This window comes from Vitis riparia, chromosome 2, assembly GCF_004353265.1.
Source record: "Vitis riparia cultivar Riparia Gloire de Montpellier isolate 1030 chromosome 2, EGFV_Vit.rip_1.0, whole genome shotgun sequence".
Classification (NCBI taxonomy): Eukaryota; Viridiplantae; Streptophyta; class Magnoliopsida; order Vitales; family Vitaceae; genus Vitis; species Vitis riparia.
This window is the reverse complement of record NC_048432.1, coordinates 1,042,779-1,069,926: the sequence shown is the minus strand read 5'-3', so window position 1 is coordinate 1,069,926 and position 27,148 is coordinate 1,042,779. Positions and strand designations below refer to the sequence as shown.

Below are 27,148 nucleotides of genomic sequence, written 5' to 3'. Positions count from 1 at the left end.
TAGAAGACATCAAGCTCCACGTGTACGTCGAGTTCTACCTCCATCAGTTCCATCTAACTCGACAGCTCATGTAGATGACATGTCACAATCTATAGAGATGGAGACTTTTCAGATAGCACAGATGGATACAACAAATATGGTCATCTACCGTAGATGTTTACAGCGAAAGAGAAAGATTTCATCATGTGGGACACATTGAGATCTTTTTTCATGTTTGTAGAACTATTATACTTTGGTTTATACATTTAAGGTTATATAAAGTGTTAATTCAGATTAGTGATGTTATGTTATTCACATGTTTCCTTGATAATTTAAACAAATAAAACTCAAATGCATCCTAAAGTCTAAATGAAAGAAATTCTAACTAAATAAATTCTTACAACCATTACCTATTTTTCTTTCATATAATTAAAAAATTATACATTTTAACCAAGACATAAGTTCAAACCATACTTAATAATAAATAACCTAAAATCATAATCATTAGCATTAATTTTCATATGAAAATATAAAATTTTAAAATAATATAAACAATTTCTTTAGCTCATATGTGAAAATATTCGTAAAACAAATAAATTTTTTATTTACCATAAATATATAAATTTTTATGGGAATGCATGTAGACCAAATTATTTTCTCAAATTTTCAAGGAAAATATGAAAAAATAAAGATAATATATATATATATATATATTTAAAACAGTCGTAACGAAAAAATTTGTGAAAAACAAAGTTCTAAAATCCCATACTTTTTTACACATGAGTTCCCCTTAAAAATATTTGTGAAAATTACAACATAATTGTAATTTTGATAAAAAAAAATATTTTAAAAATAATATTAAAATTACAACACCATTAAAATAGATGCGGATTGAAAATAATTGTAAAACCACAGTTACTAACTGTGGTTTTATGGTTGTTTTGATAAAAAAATATTTTAAAAATAATATTAAAATTACAACACCATTAAAACAGGTGCGGATTTAAAATAATTGTAAAACCACAATTATTAACTGTGGTTTTAAGGGGAATTGTAAAACCACAGTTTGTAACTTTGGTTTTAAGGATACTTTTTTTAAAACCACAGTTAGTAATTGTGGTTTTATGGGTATTTTGATAAAAAAATATTTTAAAAATAATATTAAAATTACAACACCATTAAAATAGATGCGGATTGAAAATAATTGTAAAACCACAGTTACTAACTGTGGTTTTATGGTTATTTTGATAAAAAAAAATAATATTAAAATTACACCATTAAAATAGATGCGGATTAAAAATAATTGTAAAACCACAGTTACTAACTGTGGTTTTATGGTTGTTTTGATAAAAAAATATTTTAAAAATAATATTAAAATTACAACACCATTAAAATAAGTGCGGATTAAAAATAATTGTAAAACCACAGTTACTAACTGTGGTTTTAAGGGAAATTGTAAAACCACAGTTTGTAATTGTGGTTTTAAGAATACTTTTTTTAAAACCACAGTTAGTAACTATGGTTTTATGGATATTTTGATAAAAAAATATTTTAAAAATAATATTAAAATTACAACACCATTAAAATAGATGCGAATTGAAAATAATTGTAAAACCACAGTTACTAACTGTGGTTTTATGGTTATTTTGATAAAAAAAAAAAAAAACTTTAAAAATAATATTAAAATTACAACACCATTAAAATAGATACGGATTGAAAATAATTGTAAAACCACAGTTACTAACTGTGGTTTTATGGTTGTTTTGATAAAAAAAATATTTTAAAAATAATATTAAAATTATAACACCATTAAAATAGGTGCGGATTAAAAATAATTGTAAAACCACAGTTTGTAACTGTGGTTTTAAGGATACTTCTTTTAAAACCACAGTTAGTAACTGTGGTTCTAAAAGAAATTGTTTTAAGGATATTTCTGTAAGTTTTAAAACCACAATCACCAATGATGGTTTTTTACACTTAAAATCCATGTAAATGCTTACGTGGATAAAGAAGACTACTTTGAAAAATATTTTGAAATGGATACTATTCTTATCTTTTTTTTTTACAAATAAATTATTTTGGTCTTAAACTCTAAAAAAATTGAAGTCATCACTTATTTTATTTATTTTAAAAAAAGAAAAAAATGAAAATGAAAATATTATGTAACTCATCGTTTATACAAAGATAATCTATGAATCGAGAATGAATTCGAAGGTTAGGTTACCTATCGAGAAGATATGAAAATAAATCATAGTATTTCTCTAAGCTCATATACCTATGATCTCTAATATATAAGTGGAGGAACGATAGCGTTAATCAATTAATTAATAGATATATATTATGATGAGTTGTTAAGAAAAAAAAATGTCTTGAATTGTACTATTTTATTTATATAAATGAAATCCAATTAACATTTAATACTAATGATAAAAATTTTGACTTACACCTTCTTAATGTAAAATAATAATAAAAAATTGATTTAATGTCCATATTTACAAGGTTCATAAACACATCTTTTTGCATCATTAATTTTAATACATATGACAATAGTAATAAATTTGATTCAAATTATTTTCAAACTTAATTTATGATAATAAATTATTTTCTTTAACAATTTCATCATTAAAAAAAAAAGTAATATATCCAAAATCTAATCTTAATATTTATGAACATACAAAATTAATTCACAAAACAATTTTTTGATTAATATGGACATAAAAAAAATTGATTCAATTCACATGGGTGTACAAAAACGATTTTTCCGATTATTAGTATAGTACAATAAAAAAATGATTTAATTAGCATTAATGACTCAATTTACATATGAAATTAATTTAAAAATGGTTTCCTTTATTTAATTGATGTCAATAGGTAAAAATAACCCAATTCATATAATCACACAAAATTAATTAAAAGAAACAATTTTTTATTTTATTAATATAAATATACAAAGTAACCCCAATTCATACAACCTTACAAAATCTATTTAAATTATTATTGGTTTTATTAATGTTAAAATAAATAAAAATTGTTCTTTGACTTTATTGACAATTATTAGAAGGAATGATTTCAATTTACATAATCTTATAAGATTAATTAAAAAATGATTTTGCAAGTTTTATTCATATTAAGAATTAATTTAAAAAAATCTTAATGTAAATATACAACAAATAAAAATATATATTAATAAAATAAAATAACAATATTTGAATTTGAAATTTATGATATAAGAATAATTGTTTGAATTATATATACCCAATTTCATTTATATAAACCAAACCATGCAACTCATCACATTTTTCAATTTAATTACAATGCAGCAAAAAAGATAAAAATAAAAATAAATAAATAGAATGAAGAAGCCCCTCTAACCTTTTTTTTCTCTTTTCTCTTTGTTGTGGTATTGCTATAAGAAATGATCCCTTTCATCCTCTCTTTTCTCATAGGAACTTTGACTTCTTTTTTTTTTTTTTTGTTAATTGTGACATTATAGGAATCTTCACTATATATATATATATATATCATTTTTTCTTTTTCTTTTTTTCATTGTTATTGACCATGGGACCTAGATCATTGTGACTTGAGAAATGATTTTGAAACTCTAAGGAACCTTTTGGCTGTGTTTGGAACCAAACTCAAGAATAAGAACAAAAATATATGAAAACATGTTTGATAATGATTATTCTCAAAATGGATTATTGGAAATTGTTCTTAAAATAAGTTTCTTCTAAGAATATATATACATATATATATATATATATATATATATATATATATTTTAGGGATTATTTAAAAAAAAATTGTATAAATGAAAAAATTATTGAAAATAAACATTATAGAAAAAAGTTACTTCTAAGAAATATTTGAAAACACAAAAACAAATTGAGAACTTTCCAAGTTCTCAAATATATTTTTGCTTTAAAAAATATCATGATCCTACTTAAGAAGTGTTCTTAAAAATAGTTTTTGAATTTTTTTTTTTAATTGTTCTTTTTTAAAGAGCAAAAGTCTATTTAGAAACCTAAAATGTTCTTAATATGTTTTTAAATGTGTTTTAAAAATAACATTTATATGAAGTACTTTATTTTTAATCATTTTTCGTATTTGTATAATTATTTTTAAAAACAATACTAAAAAAGCAAGTGAAAATAACTAATATATATATATAGCTTGGCTTCAATTTAGATCCTAATTGAATTCAAGCCAAATTTTTCAAGTAGTGTTTGTTCAAAGATTTTAGATATATTTCAAGTTTACACAGCATATGGTCTTGAATTATTATTGGGTAATTTGGGCTTTAGTGAAATTGTCACCAATTGTTTTTTATATTATCACCAATTGTTTTCTTCAAACAATCAATTGTAGTTGCGCCACATATATTCATCATAAGATTAATTTAGGAAGTATTTGGTAAAACTTAATAATTAGTATTTAATAACTTAAGTTGATTTTAAATTAAAATATATTTAAATTATTGACTTAAAACTTATTATTTAATTTTATTTTAAGTATTAAGGTTGTTTAATAAAATTAATTTAAATTTTATTCTAAATCATCAAATTAACATATTTACCATCATAAATTATAATTAAGGCAAAGGATGTCGAGTAATAATAGAGATTGTAGAGTAATAAAAGAAATCGTGGAAGTAATTAAGACAAATGATGATAAAATAAAAAAAAAAATGAAGATATGGTCTTAAGAATAAGTTAATTATTTTTACTTATTACTTAAAGTTGTTTTTTATTTTAAGTTATACCATTAAGTTGTTTTACCAAACATACTTAATTTAATGACTTAAATTATATGATTAAGTTATTTTAAGTTATTAAATTGGTTTATCAAAAACCCACTTAGATTATTATTATTATTATTAAGATCTAGACATATTTTGAGAATTTATGGAGCCTTGTTTTCCACAGGTATTGCCATGGCACCTAAATGATTGTAACTTGAGAAATTACTTTGATATTCATAGGAACATTGACTTTTCTTTTTCTTTTTCCTTTTTTTTTCCTTTTTTTTTTCCTTGTTATTGACCATGGGACTTAGATGATTTTGAATTGAGAAATGATTTTGAAACTCAAAAGAATCTTTTGGCTATGTTTGGGAACTAGTCTCAAGCATAACTTCATATTTTTAAGAAAAAAAAAAAATAAGAAGTATGGTAATCAATTTTATTTTTTTTTGGAATTGTTTTGAAATTAAGTTTTTTTTTTACTAAGAAGATATTTTAGTTGTTTTCTGAAATTATTTAAAAAATAATTGTACAAAAATAAATAATGATTGAAAATAAACACTATAAATAAAATTTATTTCAAAAAAATCTTTGAAAACACAAAAGGCAGATTGAGAACTTTCCAAGTTCTCGATTATATTTTTGTTTTAGAAAATATCATGACCTTATTTGGGAAGTCTTTTTTATAATAATTTTTAAAAACAATTCTTGAAATATAAAGTGTTAATCGAAGTTTTAATTTAAACAATGTTAGTTCAAGAACATAAAGATAAATAATTTACACGAAGTTACATGTGGTTTTAACATGATTCAGCCAATCATACCTACATCTATGGATGAGAGAGAATCATTTAACATAAAAAAAATTTATAGAGGACAAAAACTAAATATAACTATTAGATTTTCAAAACATCTTATGTTTTCCCACTCCTTGTATCTACACCTTCAACCACAACCCTCCTCACTCCATCAGGTGTCTCTCTTTGTTCCTCATATGTCTATCCACCTCATATAGCCTTATTAATAGAGATAATTTTAATAACTTTCATTATTCTATTTGGAAATCTAATATTACAATGACATATCAATATAAGAAATATATTATAAAAAAATAAAAAAAATAATAAAAATCATACCAATTAGGAATTTAAGACACTTCTTAACAATTTTCACCTTAAATCAAATTTCATTAAGTCAGACTTCTATCTTTTCATGATACATATTTTTGTATCAAATCTCCATGAGAGAGCAATTAACCCTAACTTCAAATAAAATTCCTTTCATCATCTTTTTGTGTGCTATATACTTTTGGGCTCTTCTAGAAATCTTCATTAATACTAGCTTTTTTGCCATTAAAAGTCTTAATGTAAACATGTTAATTTTAGAGCACAAAAGCAAATAATCCACACAAATGTACACGAGGTTTTAACATGGTTTAGCCAACAATACTTACACCCAAAAATGCAAGAGAATCATTCCACTATATTATAAAGAATATTACATAGGACAAAAACCATGTATAATTATTGGATTTAAAAAACATCTTATGTTTCCTTACTCTTTATATCTATACTATGAACCATGTGTATTTATATCCTAAACTATGTGTATCTATATCATGAACCATGAGCCTTTTCACCTTATTGGGTGTCTCCCATTGTTCATCACATCTTTATCCATCTTGTATATTCTTTATAGACTCATCTCCATCCGATAACCTTTTCTCTTTATGATCTAGAATATTTATAGAATTAGTTCTAATACATTTTGTTATCCTATTAGGAAATCCAATATTACAATAACATCAATATAGAAAATATTCTATACAATTTTCTTTACAAAAAAAAAAATGTATATATATATATATATATATCAATTAGGAATTTGAAACATTTCCTAACACATATAACTATCTAAACTATTATCAAAAACTATTTTTTGAAATTTATTTGTGAAAATATTCCACAACAACTAGACCCTTGTTTTCCGCGTGTTATTGGACCTAGATAGTAACCTTGGCTCTTCTATTTCCTCTTTATTGCCCACGGTAAAAGATTGTCGTGACTTGAGAGATGATTTTGAAACTCATAGGAACTTCTTTTTTTTTTTTTTCTTTCATTTTTATTTTTTGTTCTTGTTATGCTCATGGGACCTCAATTATTGTGACTTGAAAAATGAATCAAAGACTCATAGGAGCTCCCATCATATGGATTGAAAGCCACTTCTACCTTTTCTAGTATTGTGACTTGAGAAATGATTAAAAAAACTCTCTTGAAGTGAAATTTTAATGAATTTAAAAATAATTGTATTAAAAAGTAATATATATATATATATATATATATATATATATATGAAACTCTTGATGTGTCTATTTGTATTAGTGGTTCTAGCAAACAGCTCAACCCTTGATACATACTATAACCCTAAATGACGAAGAACCAAAGGGATGAACGAAGCAAATTCCTCTTAAGTGGCTAGCATATATATTTTATGAAGTAAACGTGTATAAAATGAAAACAAACAGATATCATTATATATATATATATAAAGAGAGAGATTTGGCACATCATATTATGATTCATTATTGTCTTTTATATAAAAGAAAAATTATTAAATTTGGTGATGATAAATATTCAATTTAATTATTATCAACTTCTATACCATTATTGTAATGGCTTAATTAATTATATAAACGTGTAGAGTTGCATTGAATGATTTGGAGAGAGAGTCCATACTTCATATCATTTTAAGATATGATTCCTCTAAGAGGCGCCATACTCAACTCGATACATATCATTTCAAGATGTGGTATCATCATACTAGCACGAGGATATTAATTATGTGGATCTTTTATACATTTATTTATCTTTGTTTTTTTGGGAATTGTTTTGGAATTAAGTTTTTTTTTCTAAGAAGATATTTTAGTTGTTTAATGAAATTATTTATAAAAATAATTGTTCAAAAATAAAGAATGGTTGAAAATAAACATTATAATTAAAATTTATTTCAAAGAAATCTTTGAAAACACAAAAAGAAAATTGAGAACTTTCCAAGTTTTCGATTATATTTTTGTTTTAGAAAATATCATGACCTTATTTGGGAAGTGTTTTTTATAATAATTTTTAAAAACAATTCTTGAAATATGAAGTGTCAATGGAAGTTTTAATTTAAACATTGTTAGTTCAAAAACATAAAAATAAATAATCTACACAAAGTTACATATGGTTTTAACATTATTTGGCCAACTATACATACATCTATGGATAAGAGAGAATCATTTCACATATAAAATTTTATAGGGAACAAAAACTAAATACAACTATTGAATTCTCAAAACATCTCATGTTTTCTCACTCTTTATATCTACACCTTCAACCACGACCCTTCTCACTCCATCGGGTGTCTCTCTTTGTTCCTCACATGTTTATCTACCTCGTATAGTCTTATTTATAGAGATATTTTTAATAGCTTTCCTTATTTTATTTGGAAATCTAATATTACAATGACATATCAATACAAGAAATATGTTACACAAAAAAAAAAAAAAAACATACCAATTAGGAATTTGAAACACTTCCTAACAATTTTCATCTTATATCAAATTTCATTAAGTTAGTCTTCCATCTTTTCACGATACATATTTTTGTATCAAATCTCCATGAGAGAGCAATTAACCCTAACTTCAAATAAAATTCCTTTTATCATCTTTCTGTGTGCTATATTCTTTTGGGCTCTTCTAGAAATTTTCATTAATACTAGTTTTTTTGCCATTAAAAGCTTTAATGTAAACATGTTAATTTTAGAGCACAAAATCAAATAATCCATACAAATGTACACGAGGTTTTAACATGGTTTAGCCAACAATACCTACACCCACAAATGCAAGAGAATCATTCCACTATATTATAAAGAATATTACAGATGCCAGAAACCATGTACTATTACTGGATTTCCAAAACATCTTATGTTTCTTCACTCCTTATATCTATTTCATGAACCATGAGTATCTATATCCTAAACCACGTATATCTATATCATGAACCATAAGCCTTTTCACCCTACTAGGTGTCTCCTATTACTATTTAAACTATTATCAAAAACTATTTTTTGAAATTTATTTTTGAAAATATTCCACAACAATTAGTCCCTTGTTTTCCTTGTGTTATTGGACCTAGATAGGAACCTTGGCTCTTCTATTTCCTCTTCATTGCCCATGGTATTAGATTGTTGTGACTTGAGAGATGATTTTGAAACTCATAGGAACCCTTTTTTTTTTTTTTTTTTTTGTTCTTATTATGGTCATAGACCTCAATTATTGTGACTTGAGAAATGATTAAAAAAACTCTCTTAAAGTGAAATTTTAATGAATTTGAAAAAAAAAATTATATTAAAAAGTAATATATATATATATATATGAAACTCTTGAATGTCTATTTGTATTAGTGGTTCTAGCAAATAGCTCAACCCTTGATACACACTACAATCCCAAATGACAAAGAACTAGAGTGATAAATAAAGCAAATTTGTGATTCTAGCAAACAGCTCAACCCTTGATACATACTACAACCCTAAATGACGAAAAATCGGAGGGATGAATGAAACAAATTCCTCTCAAGTGGCTAACATATATATTTTATGAAGTAAACATGTATGAAATGGAAACAAACAACATCATTACATATATAAGGAGAGAGATTTGGCACATCATATTATGATTCATTATTGTCTTTTATATAAAAGAAAAATTATTAAATTTGGTGATGATAAATATTCGATTTAATTATTGTCAACTTCTATACCATTATTGTAATGGCTTAATCAATTATATAAACATGTGGAGTTGTATTGAATGATTTGGAGAGAGAGTCCATACTTCATATCATTTTAAGATATGATTCCTTTGAGAGGGGCCATACTCAACTCGATCCATGTCATTTCAAGACATGGTATCTTCATCATACTAGCACGAGGATATGAATTGTGTGAATCTTTTATTCATTTATTTATCTATTTATTATTATTTGGGTTGGAATCCCAACACATTTGGGTGATGGTCTTAGAAGTTTTGTAATAAAGGTGATGGTCAGCTCCATGTTTGTAGGAACAAAGATGAGAATGGCACGGACCACGACACACCAAGTTGGTCCGATTTCTACATCAAAGACACCCATGCACAATTGTTCGCATTCATTTCCTTTGTCCTCATTTAAATGAATGAAAACTATAGTTAAACATTTTCCCATCACATTTTCTTATCCCTAACAACCAACTCAATCATAAACTTTTTGTCTCTTTCTTATTTTTTTCGTCCCATTTCTTTAATCGATTCAGACAATGCTAATGTATTGATTGAATACTATATGGAAGTTTAAAATCCAACCTCTTTGATATGCATTATTTAATTTGATCCGTTAAATAAAAATATAAAAAAATAATATTATTGTAAAAATAAATGAAATCTATATATATATATATATATATATATATATATATATATATATATATATATATTAGATTTATCTTATATACTTAAAAAATTAAATTAAAAAAAAATCAAACTAGAGATAGTAAAATTTTTTAATACCTTAATTTTTAAAAATCATTACATTTTCAAAAATTCTTCTATTTTTTTCTATTTTTAAAAATAGAAAACAAGAAATATATTTGATCATACATTAAGAAGTTGTCTTGCAATGCCACCTTTGTTCATGGTTGTTCTAAAGCCAAATTGAAGCTAGCAACATAATTAGAATTAATAAGTTTAATTAAGTAAGAACAATACTATTTAGTTGAACATCAATGAAGCATTAACCCAGGCAACATAGAGGAAATTGGCCAGGTAAAATTTTGTGATGTTGGATTATTGATATGACAAATGCATAATTATGGGGGTTAAATAAGAGTAATTGAAGGAATTACTTTTTTTTTTTTAAAACAATTTTAGTTGCTTTCCATTAAAGAAAAAAAAAAGGAAAGAAAACAGGCTATTTTTTTAGTTGTTTTCACTAAAAATACTAGATGTTTTCTATTTTTAAAAATAAACTAGATGTTTTCAAAAACAATTTTTTATTTTTAAAAATTAAAAACTAGATGTCTTAAAAAAAAAAACATCTTTTAACTGTTTTCATTTTTTTTTTTTTAGAGTTGCTTAAAAAATATTTGTACAAATAAGAAAATTAATTAAAAATAAAACACTACATATAAAAATTATTTTTAAAACATGTTTAAAAACATTAAAAACAGGTTAAAATATTTTAGATTTTCACACAAACCTTAGTTATATAAAACATGTTTTTTTAAAACTATTTTCGAAAACACTTAATGAAACCTATTATGAATTATCATAGTTTTATAGATGTTGAGCATCCCCATGATAAACCTTACTAAGTCTATTAACAAAAGTGATATAAGCTAAAAGAGCTTTCACCCAAATCAATCCCCAATGGACCCTAAATCATATTTTAACAAATGTAAAATATATATATAATTTAGAAAAGGTTTTATTAGTTATCCCTAAATTTCATAATTTCAAATAAAATAAAATAATCATTTTAGGGTTATGAAGAGGCCTCAAGGGAGGAATAACAACAAAATCAATGAGAAACCACAGGGCAGTCCCTTCAAATCCTCAAACACAAAGAGAAGACCCCCCCACAAATTTTCATTTTTCTTTATTGAGTTGTCAAAAGAACTTACAATATCATAAAGTACCAAAAATTAAAGAATGGAGCTATCTCTTCATGGCTTACCAAGAAAAACCCACCAGCCATGGCAAAAATCCTACTCTGTAACTGGGTTATACCTTAACTCTCACATCTTTACACTGCAAATTTGACCTGTACAATCTTCATCTTTGTCTAATATATGTGACATGTTGAATATCAATAGTTTATAGATATTGGCTGGGTACTTTCTGTTAGGGATTGTTACCAGTCTAAGCCTTTGTGCTTGTTGAGGAACAGACTGTCCCCTCCTTTCCTGCTGTACAACGCAAAACCTGGAAATGGTAAGAGAAAACACTTTTAGACGCAGGATATTGGACTCTTTAGTTTATATCCAACAAGTTCTAAAAACCAGAGTCATGAATAAACAGTTCGAAATAATTCATTTTCTGAGTTATTGGTAAGATACCCATGAACAGTTGAAAATATATCAGGTAGATTTGGCACTAAGGTTTATGAAAGAACAGGCATGGCTAGAAAACAGTCTTCTGGAAGTTAGAAACCAAGGAAAATACCATTAGTACCCAAGGGGAATAGCCAAAGAATATCATCCATAGGAGTGTGAAGTTCTCCAACAGTGGAATGAAAGGAAACAAAATCTTGGATGCCTTTTCATTTGGATAAGCATAGAAACCATTCAATGCTTTCTTTTTCTTAAACCACTACTGTATCTAGTGAGGAACTTCACTTTTATCGTACCGCTTGAGGCTATGATATCTGGATCCTTCAATTTTACCCCTCATCGATATGACATGATATGGGTGTGATAGGATCCTTATTGGACACTCTTATTTTACTTCGGATGTGTCAGTTTGAATTTTTTTTTTTTTTTATTCCTTCAACTTTCTTAGTAATAATTACATTAGCGAAGAAAAGTTAGCTGAAAGGTGAATTATTGTAAGAAAATTTAGGGAAAAGAGGAAAAAAAGGGGGGAGTAGAGGGAAAAGATGGAAGCTTCTAAAAATAATATCTTCACTACTAATTTTTTTTAATTGATTTTTCTTTATACATGGTATACCAATATCCATGCCCGTTTTTTGGATCCCTTTTGTCCAAGTCCCCGTAACCTAAAATTTGAATTGTGGAGGATCAGAAGGTAGACATATACCTGCACCAATACTCAAACTGAACTCATGCAACATATGTTTGAAGTATAAATTTTTGTAATTTCAATTTCTCAAACCAAGACAGGGTCGACCGGTTAAATGATTTGCTTCTAAAATAAATATTCATTATTTTTCAACTAACAAAAGAGTAGATAAGGAGAACAGAGATGTACTTACCTCAAGTTATTGCATCCTTTATTGACAAATGAGCTGATATGAGCATAGCCATTTCTTGCAAATTTCTCCATGAATGAGATGCCTACTACAATTATCACATATGTATAAAATTGTTAGGAAGATATTCACAAAATGCTGCCACATGATGAAGAAAGAAATTTTCGACAGCTTATAGCTCTCAGCAAAGCTTTAAAAGAAAAAAACACAAAGAAACTAGACCCTTGGAAAAAAACAAGTTTTGAAGAAACCAGACCACAATAGCTTAACAAAGACTTGAAAAGATGGTAACAACATTCCCTTGCAATTTGAATTAGGAAACATAACACTGAGGATTATTCTACTATTAGTAGCCATAGAAGCTACAACCCTCTGGCCATCAAGTAGAAGATTTAACAAAATATGAAATATGTTACCTTCAATTAACAAATAAATTTGTTTCTAAAAAAAACTAAGGAACTAAGGAGGGGAACACAATTTAAGTTTTCCAGTTTAAATATAAGAAACTGATAACTATTCTTCGTAGACAGTAATCAAATATTCAGCTACAAATGAGCAACTGAGCACCAATTAGTCGAATGTTAGGCTAGATGTTCCCTTAATTTTCCATGTATGGACCTAACCTTATGCTTCAATAGACAGACATCTAGCAAGGTATGAAAAGTTAACATATAAGCAGAGACATTTTATTTTAGGCATACAAGAAGTATACAGGAATTATGTAAACAGCACTGAACCAACAAAGATGAGAAAGGACAAAAGAAATATATCTCTAATACCTCACTTCCATCAATAAGTTTCTAGCCAATCAACAAAATTTGATAATGGACAATGAGAACTGATCTAAAAACTTACCAGCCCAAAGCCTAAGCAAGATAAGAAAGAAGTTCTTGAGAGCATGATCTTCTTGTGCCACATTTTCAAACGCTCTCAATTGCTCTCCTCCCCAACAGTCTAGAATAAGCACAACAGGCAACTCTCTTCACATTCCCATGTTTCTTTCCCACAAAACTTAATAGAGTCTCTCAAACTGTAGAAGACAACACCCACACAAAGCCAAACAAGGAGAATAACTAGTGCCACAAGATCTTCATGTTAGCACATTTTTTTTTGATAGACCAAGAGAAGAAATCAAATTAAAACACGCCAAAACAGGGGGCACTCCCTGTGTACACCAGCAGTATACAAAGAAAGCTTCACCCAAGGCAACAAAGGAGAACCAAAAACTTAGAAATGCCAAAGTTATCCAACAAATCAAACACCCAACACATTCATAAAAGAGAGATAGTCCACATCCATGAACTGTTGAGACCATTCAAGAAGAGATCGAAGGAAGAGATTCTTCAAGCTCATATCTGACTTCTCTTCTTCTTGGAACATTCTTCTATTTCGCTCTCCCCAAATACACTAAAACAAACAAATAAGCACCATTTTCCAAACTACACTCCTCTTCTTTCCTAGGCCCTTAATTTTCCATTCAAGAAGCAAATTTCTCACTGAGTTCAAGAACACCCACACCACCCCAAAAGAAGAGAGCACCATAGTCCAAAGCTCCCTTGTCTTACCGCAATGAATTAGAATATGATCCACCGATTCCTCATTCTCTTTACAAAGATTGCATCTATTAACCATAGACCAACCCCTCCTCATTAACATATCAACAGTAGAAATTTTACCCCAAACAACTTCCCAAGCAAAAAAACGAGTTCTTAAAGGGGCACATGAATCCCATACCTCCTTTGCTGGAAATAAGGGGTTGTTCTCCACCTTTAAAGACCTATAATACGATTTAACACTGAACTTTCCTTTCTTCTCAATCTTCCAAATTAGAGAATCCTCCCCTTCTTGGACCTTTACTGCAGAGATGTGAACCAGAAAACGATTCACCTCCTCCAATTCCCAATCTTGAAAGGGTCTTCTAAAGTGCACCTCCTATCCCCCGCCACCACCTCCTTGTCTCCCCCAAAGATCAGCCACTACAGCAGAATTATGGGTTGCAATTCTGAAAAGCAAAGGAAAGAGCTCCTTCAGCTTAGAATCTCCTACCCAAAAGTCCCACCAAAATCTAGTGCGTCTACCATTTCCAAAGTCCATCCTCTTCTTTTTTATATTCCCCAAAGTCAACATCCTTCCCTAAATTGTTTTCTATGCAAAGAACTCAAACTCTTGTCAACACCCAAGAGTTACAAACTACATTTACTGAAAAAGTTCATACCCATCTTGGCTCCAAACAGGAGTAGAAGGCTTTAGAAATTTCTGACCTCTGAATCCCTCCAACACAATCTATCTTCCTCGGCCCTCCTCATTGATTGCTTTTCCAGCTGCAAAAGAAAAGCCTCAACATTTTCCAGCCCCCAGTCATGGAATGTGTCTTAAGAAACAAGGGCTCCAATGCCCCTGTTTGGAGACATCATTCCAAAAACACACCCAAACCTACCTGCCTTTCCACCCCCCAAAAAATAATTACAATGATAATAACAACATATTAAATACATAAACAAATAAGGTAAATAAAAATCAAAGCAAAAAAAAAAAAAAAAAAAAAAAAAGGAATCATAACCGACAATTTATATAATAAATCGGGATCATGTTGAATAAATCCTCTACAATAAAGAAAAAATTAAGCTAAAATGAAATGGATGTAAAACTGCAACATGATATACCTTGCATCCTGTTATCTCCAAATGTTTAAAGCATTTGCATTCCTCTATAACTGCGATGCCATCATTTTGGTTTCATGTTTCTTTTATTGATCCACTTATCTGCATCTAATAAAGATATGAGTCCAAACTCACACCCAGTTCAGTTCCTAAAATCTAGAACATTTCTTGTTTTCTTCATGCCCGGCGATACCCTGGAAGTCAGATTAGTAAATTTAGCAACTGATAAGTGCAAATGATGATGTAATAAAATGAACTTGCAAATAAACAACATTTAACTAAATGAAGCTGTATCACTTCAGTGATAGATTGAACCATTTTCATTTTCATGTTCCTTGCAAAAGAATTGGAAGGGAAAACAAAAGCATTGGCTTTTATTTCAGCTGGAGATTCAGACCTGCCCAGGAGATAAACATACTCCCCCTCCCTCTGCTGGATATTCTCCCTTTCATAGACAAGAAAAATCTCATTCTTATTCAACCTTCCATTCTAACTCATCCTTGTCAAACTTTCAACTGGTGTAGTTGCAAATCAAGCGGAGGCATCCATACAAGCAAGCATGCTATGATGATTGAGGACTAAATGCTTCTCATTGCTATATTTGTTCTGCAGTCCAGCATCTCAGCCTCAGTTGGCACCCTTATTTAACTACAAAATAAAAAAGAGAATGCAGCTTTAATACATTTGAACAATGATTAAATCATACTAGTAAGACCTTGAGATTATGTTTTGTCAGATGTAATTTTGATGATTACTCTGCTTTAACCTTGGAAGCATTGGCATGTTAATGTCTTATTTTTCCATGTATGAAAATAGTAATTACACTCGTATGAAAGCACATTTCTAAAAGGTTACAAGTTGTTGATCAGAAATCATATTTTACATATAAAGACATCTAGAATCAAAACCTTGTTCTTTTGCCCCAAAGGGTAGTAGGTTTTACATCTGATGTGAAATTTGTATTCTAACCCTTTATTTAATTGCTGAAAAATGAATGAAAAAAAAGACAGATTTTTCTATTGACTTCATTAAAATGAGAAACTCAACTCATCTATGACAAAAAATTGAATTAGGATCAGTTGTGCTGGGGTTTCAGGTATCTCAGAACATCAAAAGCATTTAAAGAAGTAAGCTTCAAAAGATTGATGTTTACTCTTTTCCTACATTTTTCATAAAGCAAATGGACATGAAAAATAATCTTTTGTAAAAGTGGAGTCCTTTTCCTCAAAATTAGTTTTAGGTTTTCACCAAGAAGCCTTGTTTATGAGAGTCATCAATTCTTTCAAGCCAGATCCTATACTCATGGAATTATTTTTATATTTTTTGATAGGCAAATATCCATTATATTAACCACACCTAACAAAGCAGGGCATTAAAGTTTACACAGTTTGTACAAAGGCACCAAAAGACCATACCAAGTGGAGATATACTCATGGTATATCTTGAGCCGCTATTTCAGCATCTCTTTGTAACACAATACTTTTCTTACTTATCAAAATAATAATAATAATAATAATAATCCAGATAGATCAAGATCAGAGGGTATAATTTATTGCCCTGCACACTTAACAGCAAGAAAACCCTTCTAAAGAAGTTTGACTAGATAGCCCATGCCATATATTCAATAACATGTTCAATATAGTTGTGGAAATTCAAAAACTTTCAGCACTTAACACTCAATAGAGATATAATTCCAATGAATAATAATCTATTTAAACACTTCTTTCCGGTAGAACATAGAATCAATGAGAGGGGGTGTAGAAAAGAAAAGGCAGGCCCAACCAAAGGTGTGCCAGTGGCCACCTTGAATCAAATCTCCAAAGGAAACTAGAGTCATTGGTACAACACCATAGCTTCACATTAGAGAATCTCCTGCAAAATGAGTTCAGAAAACTCCGAACCCTGGTCATTTAAGAACACAGAGAAGAAAGATTTTACCCGGACTACCAATCTCAAAAAGAGGGGAAAAATGATGAACCCAACATGGTCATCCAGCTAGTCTCAGTAAGGAAGAGAACATGTAGCATATACATTAAAAAACAGCATCACTTGACACAACACAGAAATGCCAACCAGAAATCGTGAAGAAGTGGGACAGGGAAGAGAGAGAGAGTGCCTATATTCATGCATACATGCTTGTATACAAGCGCACACAAATGGTCTTGGGAATAGATTGTGTGCCACAGAGAAAATAAGACACGGGCACCAGACAAGAAGAGGAGGATTAAAAATGCCCTCCAAACTCCTCCAGCGGAAAGGCCCCTCTTTTAGCCTAGATATCAGCTTCTTCAATGATGCCTTGCAAAGCCAGTTTGTCTGATGCTCTATCATGGGAAATATGCACTCTCTCATATTAAATGTGTAGACCTACAAGGACCCAAGTTGTTAGACAAAGCCCACTTCATTTCTAAATAAATAAATAATTAGTGGACAAATCACAACCTCCCTTCAATCTATTCCAACCCACCAGGTAAATCTTCTCAAATCCCCTAAAAAAAAAAACCCTTCCCCTGCTGATGTGGCAATCATTCATGTGGCAAGTGCTAATCTTCAGTGCCCTCCATATCTCCCTTCTGTCTCTCCCCAGCCTTTACTCACTCATAATTCCCAAGGAAGTCCCCTGAACTTCTTAGTGACCAAGATCATGATGAGTAAACAACTTTTACCAAACTAATTCCTCATGGTTTTTGACTTATCCTAAACTGTGTTACAGAGTTCCTTTCCAATCAAATAATCCAAATTAGACCAAAGCATAAAAACTATACTGTCTTGCATCTACCTCCTCCAGTGTCCTAGAACCTTATAACCAATATAGAGGAGATTTCCAGAAGGAACCACCCAACTTAAGGCTGCTAAGTTAAGCCTCCTCCCATGATGCAAGTAAAAGAAGGCAATGCAAGAACAAGCTATCACTAGTTTCATCATTTCTTTGCAGACTAAACAAATGCCCATCATTAAGAATTTATTGGATCTCCTAGTTTGAAGCTAATTATTGGTGTTCACTTTGTTACGAGCCACTATTAAAGCTGATGCCTAATCTTGGGAGAGAGCTTTCCCTTCCAAATCCTTTTCTACCCTTGATCAGATCTAAAACTTTTTGCAAGAAGAAAACACAAGAACTTGTTTCCTTGATTAAGAAATGGAAATAAAGTTTCAAAGAAAAAATAATTATGTTCAAGGGACAAATCTAATCATCTTGGATTAGAAGAGGCAAGCATAATGTAAGGTATCAAGAAGAGAAGTCACCTCAGAGTATTCTTGGTTGTTGAGCTTCCAAACAAAATAAAATTCCCAAGAGAATTCATTAACATAGAATAGGAATATTACCAAAAAAAGTAATTCTTATGTAAGATGGCAAAGATGGGAAAAAGGCTGATAAAAGACTCATTACCCATCGACTGTCCTAGAACCAAACATGAAAATCATTGCAAATACAGTAGCTCATGAGAGGGGCCAACAATGGAAACTTCAAGCAAGGAATTTTCAATGACAACGGTACAAATCTGTTGTCACCAAAAGAAGCATCCTGCCTATTCTCCTAAAACCGTATGATCTCTTGACTACTAGGGACAATAAATGCCCATACTCCCTAGCAAATCTCCATCCCATTTGCCAATCAGGGCATAATTTCTATAAATCACCTTGCCTAAACTTGTGCCCCTCTTTATATTGGACTAGCCAACAGTCTTCCAATTAACTAAATGAATTTTCTTACTAACGCCTGCCCCAGTCCATATGAAATCCTTTAGAAGTCTGTCAATCCTATTAATTACCTTGACTCACATCTTGAATAAAGATAAGAAACAGGTGAGGGACTATTGATCTTAACTTAAAGGAAGCCCAAGGAATTTAAATGGCTGTTGTCCTATCTTAGAACCTCAAGCAATGACCAAAATTTACCAAACCTCCTTATCCATATTAGTGTCTAAAAGCACACTTTTCACCATATTCATCCAATGAACAAGACCCTCCCAAAAGAGGTAATAACAAGCCTCAAATGCCTTACTCTTTCCCTCTTCCTAATTTCCCCACAGAAAACAAAGTAGTATCATCAGCAAACTCTCTCTTCACCAATTCCAGAACACCAAATGACATCTATCTCAAAAACTTCCACTACAAGCCTATTCTGCACTTCAGTTACCAATACAAACAATAAAAGAGAGATGGTCTCCCTGCTTAAAAACTCTCAAGGCTTCAAATCATCCTTTAGGTTCACTATTGAGGATAACCACAAAATTAGATGATTCAAATATTTCTTAATTCAACTCCTGAAAAAGGAAACCTTTCTTAGGTAAGACCTACAGGAAGCCCTAACCCAGATGATCATTGATTTTTCAAAAATAGATCTTGCTAAACTTCCAAAGCTCTTTGACAACCTCATGGGCAATCAAGGTCTGATCAAGAAGCTTTATATCCTTGGTGAAGTCTTCACAGAGAAAGAATGCATGCCCTGAAGCACTTCTCTCTGTCACTCAAAATGAATTTGGCAATGACTTCAACTCAGTTGGATCAGATCAGATGAGAAGTCAAGCTTGCCTCAACCAGAGAAATAACATCCTTAACCTACAGCCAAGGCAAACACCCGACCTCCTGCCAACTGAACAGCCCAACCCAAGGTGAAGCCAAAGAAGCTAAATCAGATTAGTAAAGTTTGAAGTAATTATTAGAGTAGAGGGCTGTTAGAATGAGGTAGTTATTAGAGTAGAAGCCCTTGTGTTCTCTACTTGTTTGCAGTAAGTCTCCAATATTAACTTTCTTAGAAGCCACAACCTATGAGAAGTTTTTAACCTTGGGGATGCAGGCTTCTCCAACCCAAATAAGTTTAAAATAGAAAGACTGAAGAGAAAGATCAACACCTGAAAAATCTTTACAAAATTTCATCAATGAAACAGAGTCGACTATCTTTCCACATGCTTAATCAGGATTCTACCCATTAGAATGTCTCACACATACCAAATCTCAAAAAAAAAAAAAATGATAGGTAACGTAAGTATAATACATTGCCAAAAGTTATAACCAAACAAGAGGGAACTACAAAAAACCACTCCCTCCCTAAAAAGGAATCCAACAAATCAATTAAATGCATTAAACCTTCAACTAGATATAACTTAGTCCACCATAAAAGATTACTAAGAACAGTGTTTTTTAGTCTTTGGTTAGTCTCATTTGCAAATGATCTTCAACTTGTTTCCTTCTTTACCGTCCAAAAAATACACAAAAGAGCTATTTGCACCACTTTCTTTCATTTTTTTCCTACAAAGGAATTATGTCATCCTAAGAAAATCTCTTTAACCATGGAAGATATCACCCAAGATATGCCAAACAAAAAGAGAAAAAAAATTGTCATAAAACCCTTGTCTTGATACAATGAAGGGGAGTGTAATCATTGGATTCTTTCTCATTCTTGCAAAGAAAGCATCTATTTACCAACAAACCACCCTCTTCTCTAAAGTTGATTTAGAATCAATACTTTTCCCCAACTCGCCTCCCATGGAGGAAAAATCACTTTCGACAACTCAAGAGTTCCAAATTACTCCCATTGGGAAAGGAATTGATCTCCCCAGCTTCAATATTGAGTATGAAGCTTTGACAGACATAGTTCCATTATTTGACTCCATCCAAATCACCTTATCTTCCCCTTCTCTATTCACCATCTTGCCTTGTAGTCTAGAAAAAAAAACTCTCTACATTGTCCAACTCTCAACCATTCAAATTCTTAGAGAAACAAAGATTTTAGTAAGTCCCTTCCCTTGACTATTCCCACAAATCCACCACCTATGTCTCTTTCGATACAACTAATGCATACAATGATGGGAAGGATACACATAAAGGTTTATCTCAATACCATTTATCCTTTCAAAACTTCACTCTCCTCCTAGTAACCATAGGAAAGGAGACTACTATTAAAAAGATCACAATCTTTTCTAATAGCTTTCTATAACCAAACGCCATGCTCATCTCTCACCTTACAAGAATGCCACAATGCCCCCTGCCTAGGGCCGTCTTCATATTGTTCACCTATGACCTACTTCGAGAGAGCTACCCTTTCAGATGCATATCACTAACTTCACTTACAACGAAAGACCTTGTTGAGCGAATAGAGACATCTAACACCCAAGCTCCCCTTCCTCTTGTTTGTGCAGAAAATAGCCTACTTTATTAAAGTTGTTCTCTCTAGAGTGAACTTCCCTCCTTTGGAATCCTACACATTACCAAACTTTTACACATTGCACCTAAAGGAAAAGCCAAGTAGTTAAAAGCTCTCCCACCTTGCAACTAATCTCTGGGGCTAAGTCCTCCATGTTATCCACCCTTCCAATCGAAATCAACTCACTCATCTCTAAATTTATTTTCATCCCTAAGATGGCTTTAAACTGCCTGAGCAACTAGTTTAAATGAGTTATCTAATCTTGAGAAGCCTCACAAAAAATAGTAGTATCATCAGAAAACAACACATGGGATACTTTCACCCCCTCACCTCTTCTACCCCTCATCTTAAACCCCAATAGGAATCCCACCCCCCACCCACCCTTAGCCCAAATAAGAAAACAACTAAGACCCTTCATGGCTAACATAAATAAGAAAGAAGATAGATATCCCCTTGTCTCAAGCCCCTAGAGTTTTGAAAAGAGCCAGAAGTGGTGCCATTAACAAGAATGGAGAACCTTGTTGCAAACATGTATCAGTTAATCCATTTGATCCATTGTTGAATAAAAGAAGTCTTAATTAACGTGATCATATGTCAATGTCAAACTTACACAATATCAAGAAAACAACAAATAAGATGCTTTCACCCCCTTACCTCTACTTTTTATTGTAAACCTCAATAGGATTCCGCCATCCTAAGCCCTCTTAAGAAAACAATTGAGATGCTCCATAGATAACATAAATAAGTCAAAAGAAAGAGGATCCTCTCATCCCAAGCCCTTAGAGCTTTGAAAAAAGACAGAATAGGTATCATTAACAAGAATAGAGAACCTTGTTGTAGATATGCGCCATTCAATTCAAACAATTTTTTCCAAGATAAAAGGCAAAAAGCCTAATTAATGTGATCATATGCCTTTTCAATGTCAAGTTTAGACAAGTGGTCACTTTTTAACATAGTGTCAATAGCCTCATTAGCTATAAGCATTATATCTAGAATCCTCCACAAATGCATTCTAAGACTAGGATACTACTTTACCCACCACCTTTTTCCAAACTAACCCAATTCATTAAAATCTCTCAGAAATCCCACACCCTCTTCCTTCACAAAGTCCCAATTGAACTGCTAGAAGGCTATAGAGAACCTATCCAGACTTGGAGCTTTGTCGCCATTCAAGTCCAATAGAGCATTGAACAACTCTTCCTCTAAGAACAGCTCCTCTAATTTTACTGCTTCCTACTCATCTAAAACGTCAAAAAGCATTCCATGGCTACTAAATCTCTACTCCCCTAGATCAAATGATAAGTTGAGGAAAGCCCAAGCTATCCCTTCATTTATCTCATTCTCCTTAGTTAACCAAACTTCATTCACTTTAATCTTGGTTGGAAAGTTCCTTCCATGTGCATTAACCATTTTATGAAAGAATTTAGAATTTATATCACCTTCCTTTAACCAAATCTCCCTTTATTTTTGCCTTCATGAAGCTTCTTCCATAAGGGTCCCATTTTTATGCCCCTTGTGACTCTTCTACCTTCCACCCTACTTGAGACAAGGCACCTATCCTCTCCTTGGAATCCCAAAAGACCAATTGTCCTCTCAAAAATTACCAAGCACCCTAGTAAATCTTCATAGATTTCACTGCCAAAGCATTAGTTCCTAAAAACAAAACAGTGCTAATTTTTGTTGCTACACAATTTCACCAAGCCCATGAGGCATGAAAGGATCATCCCTTGTACTTGAAACAAAGAACAACTTTGACACTTCTATAGATTTCGTACATAACTTGAATGTGCTTGATCTATTTTCAGTAAGTTCTTCATAACTAAACCTGACATAATAAGGATTGTCCCAGTAGGACAAGTAATGAGTCGATAACAGTGGCTCCTCAGCTTCTAAAACAAGATTGCTTTGGGTTTAGTCCCATTTAAACCACCCAGCCAGTCTTACAAATTTCTTTCCTCACAAACCAGGAGCAAACTGGTCTCCTTTATGGCTTTATCTATGGGTGCATCTGTTCCCTATCTTCTTATAAAAAACCTTTGTTTCCATGCAATTTTCTGCTTGTACTTTCAAAATCAAAATAAATCAACAAGGCCTTTTTAACCCTTGGCATTCATTGGTCCAAACTGACATATCTCAGCAAGAAGAATTAAACATTCCACACTGGAAATACTCCATCCAAACAGGACTAGAAGTGGTTTCATAGTCATATAAGATGAAGGATTGGTATAATTAGCAAAAAAATTCTTGGCCCACAGGTCCACTCTTCTGCAAATGGAATCACAGTGAAAATGTGGCATCAACAGCACTCCTAATGATGCAAAAATGGAGGAAAGGATTTTAATTTTAAAAAAATAACAATAACAGCAACATGCCATTCCTACCAACACTGAACGGTTTATATTGTTAAACAAACTCGACCTGTATAAGGGCATTTATAAACAGAATATGGTGAGAATGGTGAAAGCAAATGCAAATAGCATGCTAGTTAATTACCTTGTACAAGCTCTAAATGCTTCATGGATGAGAAATAATGGTGAATTAAAACCCACTCCATCTTCTGCGAACAATTTTCCTAAAACAGGAGCACAGCAAAGCACATGAAAATCAATTACATTAGAGTGAAGACAACAACAGAATACAGCCTCCCAAAGTTACTTCAAATGCATTTATTTAAACAATTTAATCACAGTTATAATGCAAACTGAAGTAAAAGAGAAGTGATTGCAAATTAAGCACCCAACCTCTTAGAAGTTCACTGATCACTCTTGATTTGTTAATGCTGATGGTTGTTGCCACCCATGAACCAAAGTAGTATATGTAATTTCATCTAAAGGTAATCCTTCCTGGGACATATAATCACATATTTTAAAACCTTCTTCTATCTTCCCTTCCTTGCAAAACCCATTTGTCAAGACATTATAAGTGACAGTGTCTGGGACAATTCCTTTTCCTACCATTTCATGTAGAAGCTTAGCTGCTGTTTTCATATCACCTGATTTGGAATATCCATCAATCATGACAGTGTACGTAATTTTATTAGGGTGTATGTCATATGAAGACATTTCCTGCAAGACATTCACCACTTTATCCATCTGACCTAGCTTACAGTAACCACCAATTAGTGCAGTATAACAGACAACATTTGGAAGCAAACCCTCCTTTCTCATTTCATCAATAAGGCATTTCGCATCCTCCATGCGTCCAATATTGCACATTCCATGTATTAGAGAAGAATATGTGGCTGTAGTTGGTGGAATACCCTTGCTTCTCATGTCATCATGAAGTTTAAAGGCCTCCACTGTATTCCCATTTCGACAGTATGCTCTGATAAGTGTATTATAAACAACAGAATTCAGTTCCAAATTCTGAGTGAGCAACTCAGTCAAGAGTTTTTCTCCCTCCTCAATTTTGTCAGCCTTACAATATCCATCAATCATGACACCATATGTATAAACATTTGGAACTAGATCACTACTTTTACATTCATTCCAAAGGTTCACAGCTTCGTCCAATTTACCAATACGACACATCCCGTGTATCAGCAAATTGTAAGTAAAAGTGTCTGGTTCAATTCCTTGCTTAACCATTTCTCCCCTCAATTTAAAACCTTCCTCAACCTTTCCCTCCTTGCAACACCCTGAGATGAGTGTGTTGTATGTGATCTTATCCAATACCAAACCTCTTTCTAACATCTTCTTGAGAAGCCTAACAGCCTCTTGCATATTACCCGTTTTGCAAAGTCCATGAATTAGAGCATTTGTGGTCACTAAATTGGCTCCAAAGCCTTTCTCCAAGAGCCTAAACCAAAGTTCCACTGCATCTGAGTGTTTACCCTCCTTACAAAGCCCACCCACCAATGTGGTCAGCAACCCATCATTGGGTCTCATATTTCTTAATAGCATCTCCCTGAGGAATCTTAGTGCAGACTCAAACCTAGAATTCATACATAACCAGTGAATAATCGAAGAAAAAGCACCAGGGTTTATAGAGAATCCTCTCGATAGCATCTCCTCCAAAATGCACTCAGCTTGTTCCATCTGCCCAATCTTGCAAAATCCCTGGATGATTGAATTAAGAGTAACTGAATTGGGGTTGATTCCCTTGGAGACCATATCACCCCTTATCCTCAATGCATCCCTAAGGTTTCCCATTTTACAGTATCCATCAATCATTGTGTTATAAACAACCTCATTCGGTGTAAACCCCTTTTCCAACATTTCCTTCAAAACAGAATTTGCTTCATTAAACTTTTCCAATTTCATCAAACCATTAATAAGAACGCTGTAAGTTATAAGAGTAGCGTTCACGCCATCTTTCACCATTTTCTCCTTGAATCGAAAAGCCTCATCTAAATTCCCATGCTTGCATAAACCATGAATAAGATTATTATATGTAACAACATTCGGAGAAACACCCAACTTCTCCATCTCAAAAAACAACTGAATAGCATCCTCAACCTTCCCTCCCTTACAAAAGGCATTAATTGCAGAGCTAAACAAGTAAACATCTGGAGAAACAGCTCGGCGCATAGTCTCAAACACCCAATAACTCTTTTCGAGTTCATTCGCCTTAACTAAAGAACTCAACAAAAAGGTACAAGTCTTCACAGTTGGAAACACACCCTTATTAGCCAAAAACCGGAAAACACCAATAGCATTCCGGAAACCCACATTCCTGAATTGGGTACAATAGACATGAATCAACAAATCAACTGCCGCAACCGCAACTCCCGACTCGCCAACCTCATTCAAATCCGCCATTGCACTGGCTATCTCAATGTGCCTATTTTTCGGGTCCCCGAACAAAACGGGCAGCTTCCGATCGATTAAACGGATCAAAAGCAGCCTAGCGGGAGAGACAAAGCCCGAAACAATCAAACTACGCATCAAAACACAGTATGATCGAAGAGTGAATCGAAACCCACATGAATCAGAAGCAAAATAAAAGAAATTCAAAGCAGTTTTGGGGTTAACATTACTTCTTACGGAGAAGAATACAGAATCGAATTGATGAGGAGACAAATGGGGTATGAGTTGTTTACACTGAGTGGAATCCAGAGATGGGTTTGAGAGAATTGAAGTTACCGATTTGAGAAGAGCATGATCCGAAGAAGGAGGCTGATTCTGGGACGGCAATGGCGACGGTGGATGTGGGGCAGCGGAGGTGACACAGGTAAGGGGGCGTGCGATTGGGGAGAAGATTGGAGTGGGTTTTGGGAGGAGGGTTATTCTCAAATCCATGGATTGATGTAAACACGAAATGGGGTTTTTTAAGGGTTTAGAGGGCATTGAGAGGTGAACCTGGAGGCGGCGGCGAGGCTGCCATGGCTGTTGAGAGGAGGTTAAAGAGCCACGGAGGCTGAAGAATGAGAGTGGGAAACGGTCTTCAAATGAAGTTTGTTGTGCAACAAGGGTTTGATTGAGAGCCAGAGGCAGTCCCATTCCACCACCCCACAAAAATAAAAATAAAAACAAAAACAAAAAAATAAACAAATTAAATTAAATTAATAGATTAAGATATAAAAATTTAAAAATAAAATAATTATTTAAATTAAATTTAAAAAACCACTTCTTTTAGTCCATCATTTTTATATTCTAAACAAGTTTCTATAATATTTCTA

At 31.8% G+C, this 27,148-nt stretch overlaps 1 protein-coding gene across 2 annotated transcripts; it reads right to left on the bottom strand.

The window, feature by feature from the left end:
- Positions 1-11,345: 11,345 nt before the first annotated feature.
- Positions 11,346-26,918, bottom strand: LOC117905916 (pentatricopeptide repeat-containing protein At4g19440, chloroplastic). Of its 2 annotated transcripts, none has more exons than XM_034818797.1 (6): positions 24,270-26,918; positions 24,022-24,100; positions 15,778-16,028; positions 15,384-15,574; positions 12,724-12,808; positions 11,346-11,714 (listed from the first exon to the last, which is right to left on the bottom strand). In XM_034818797.1, exon 1 carries the CDS (start codon positions 26,814-26,816, stop codon positions 24,288-24,290), a length of 2,529 nt encoding a protein of 842 aa, XP_034674688.1. In that variant the 5' UTR covers positions 26,817-26,918; the 3' UTR covers positions 11,346-11,714; positions 12,724-12,808; positions 15,384-15,574; positions 15,778-16,028; positions 24,022-24,100; positions 24,270-24,287. The 2 variants fall into 2 exon arrangements, with proteins under 2 accessions (XP_034674688.1, XP_034674695.1); XM_034818804.1 differs by having other exon boundaries at positions 12,724-12,805.
- Positions 26,919-27,148: the final 230 nt, after the last annotated feature.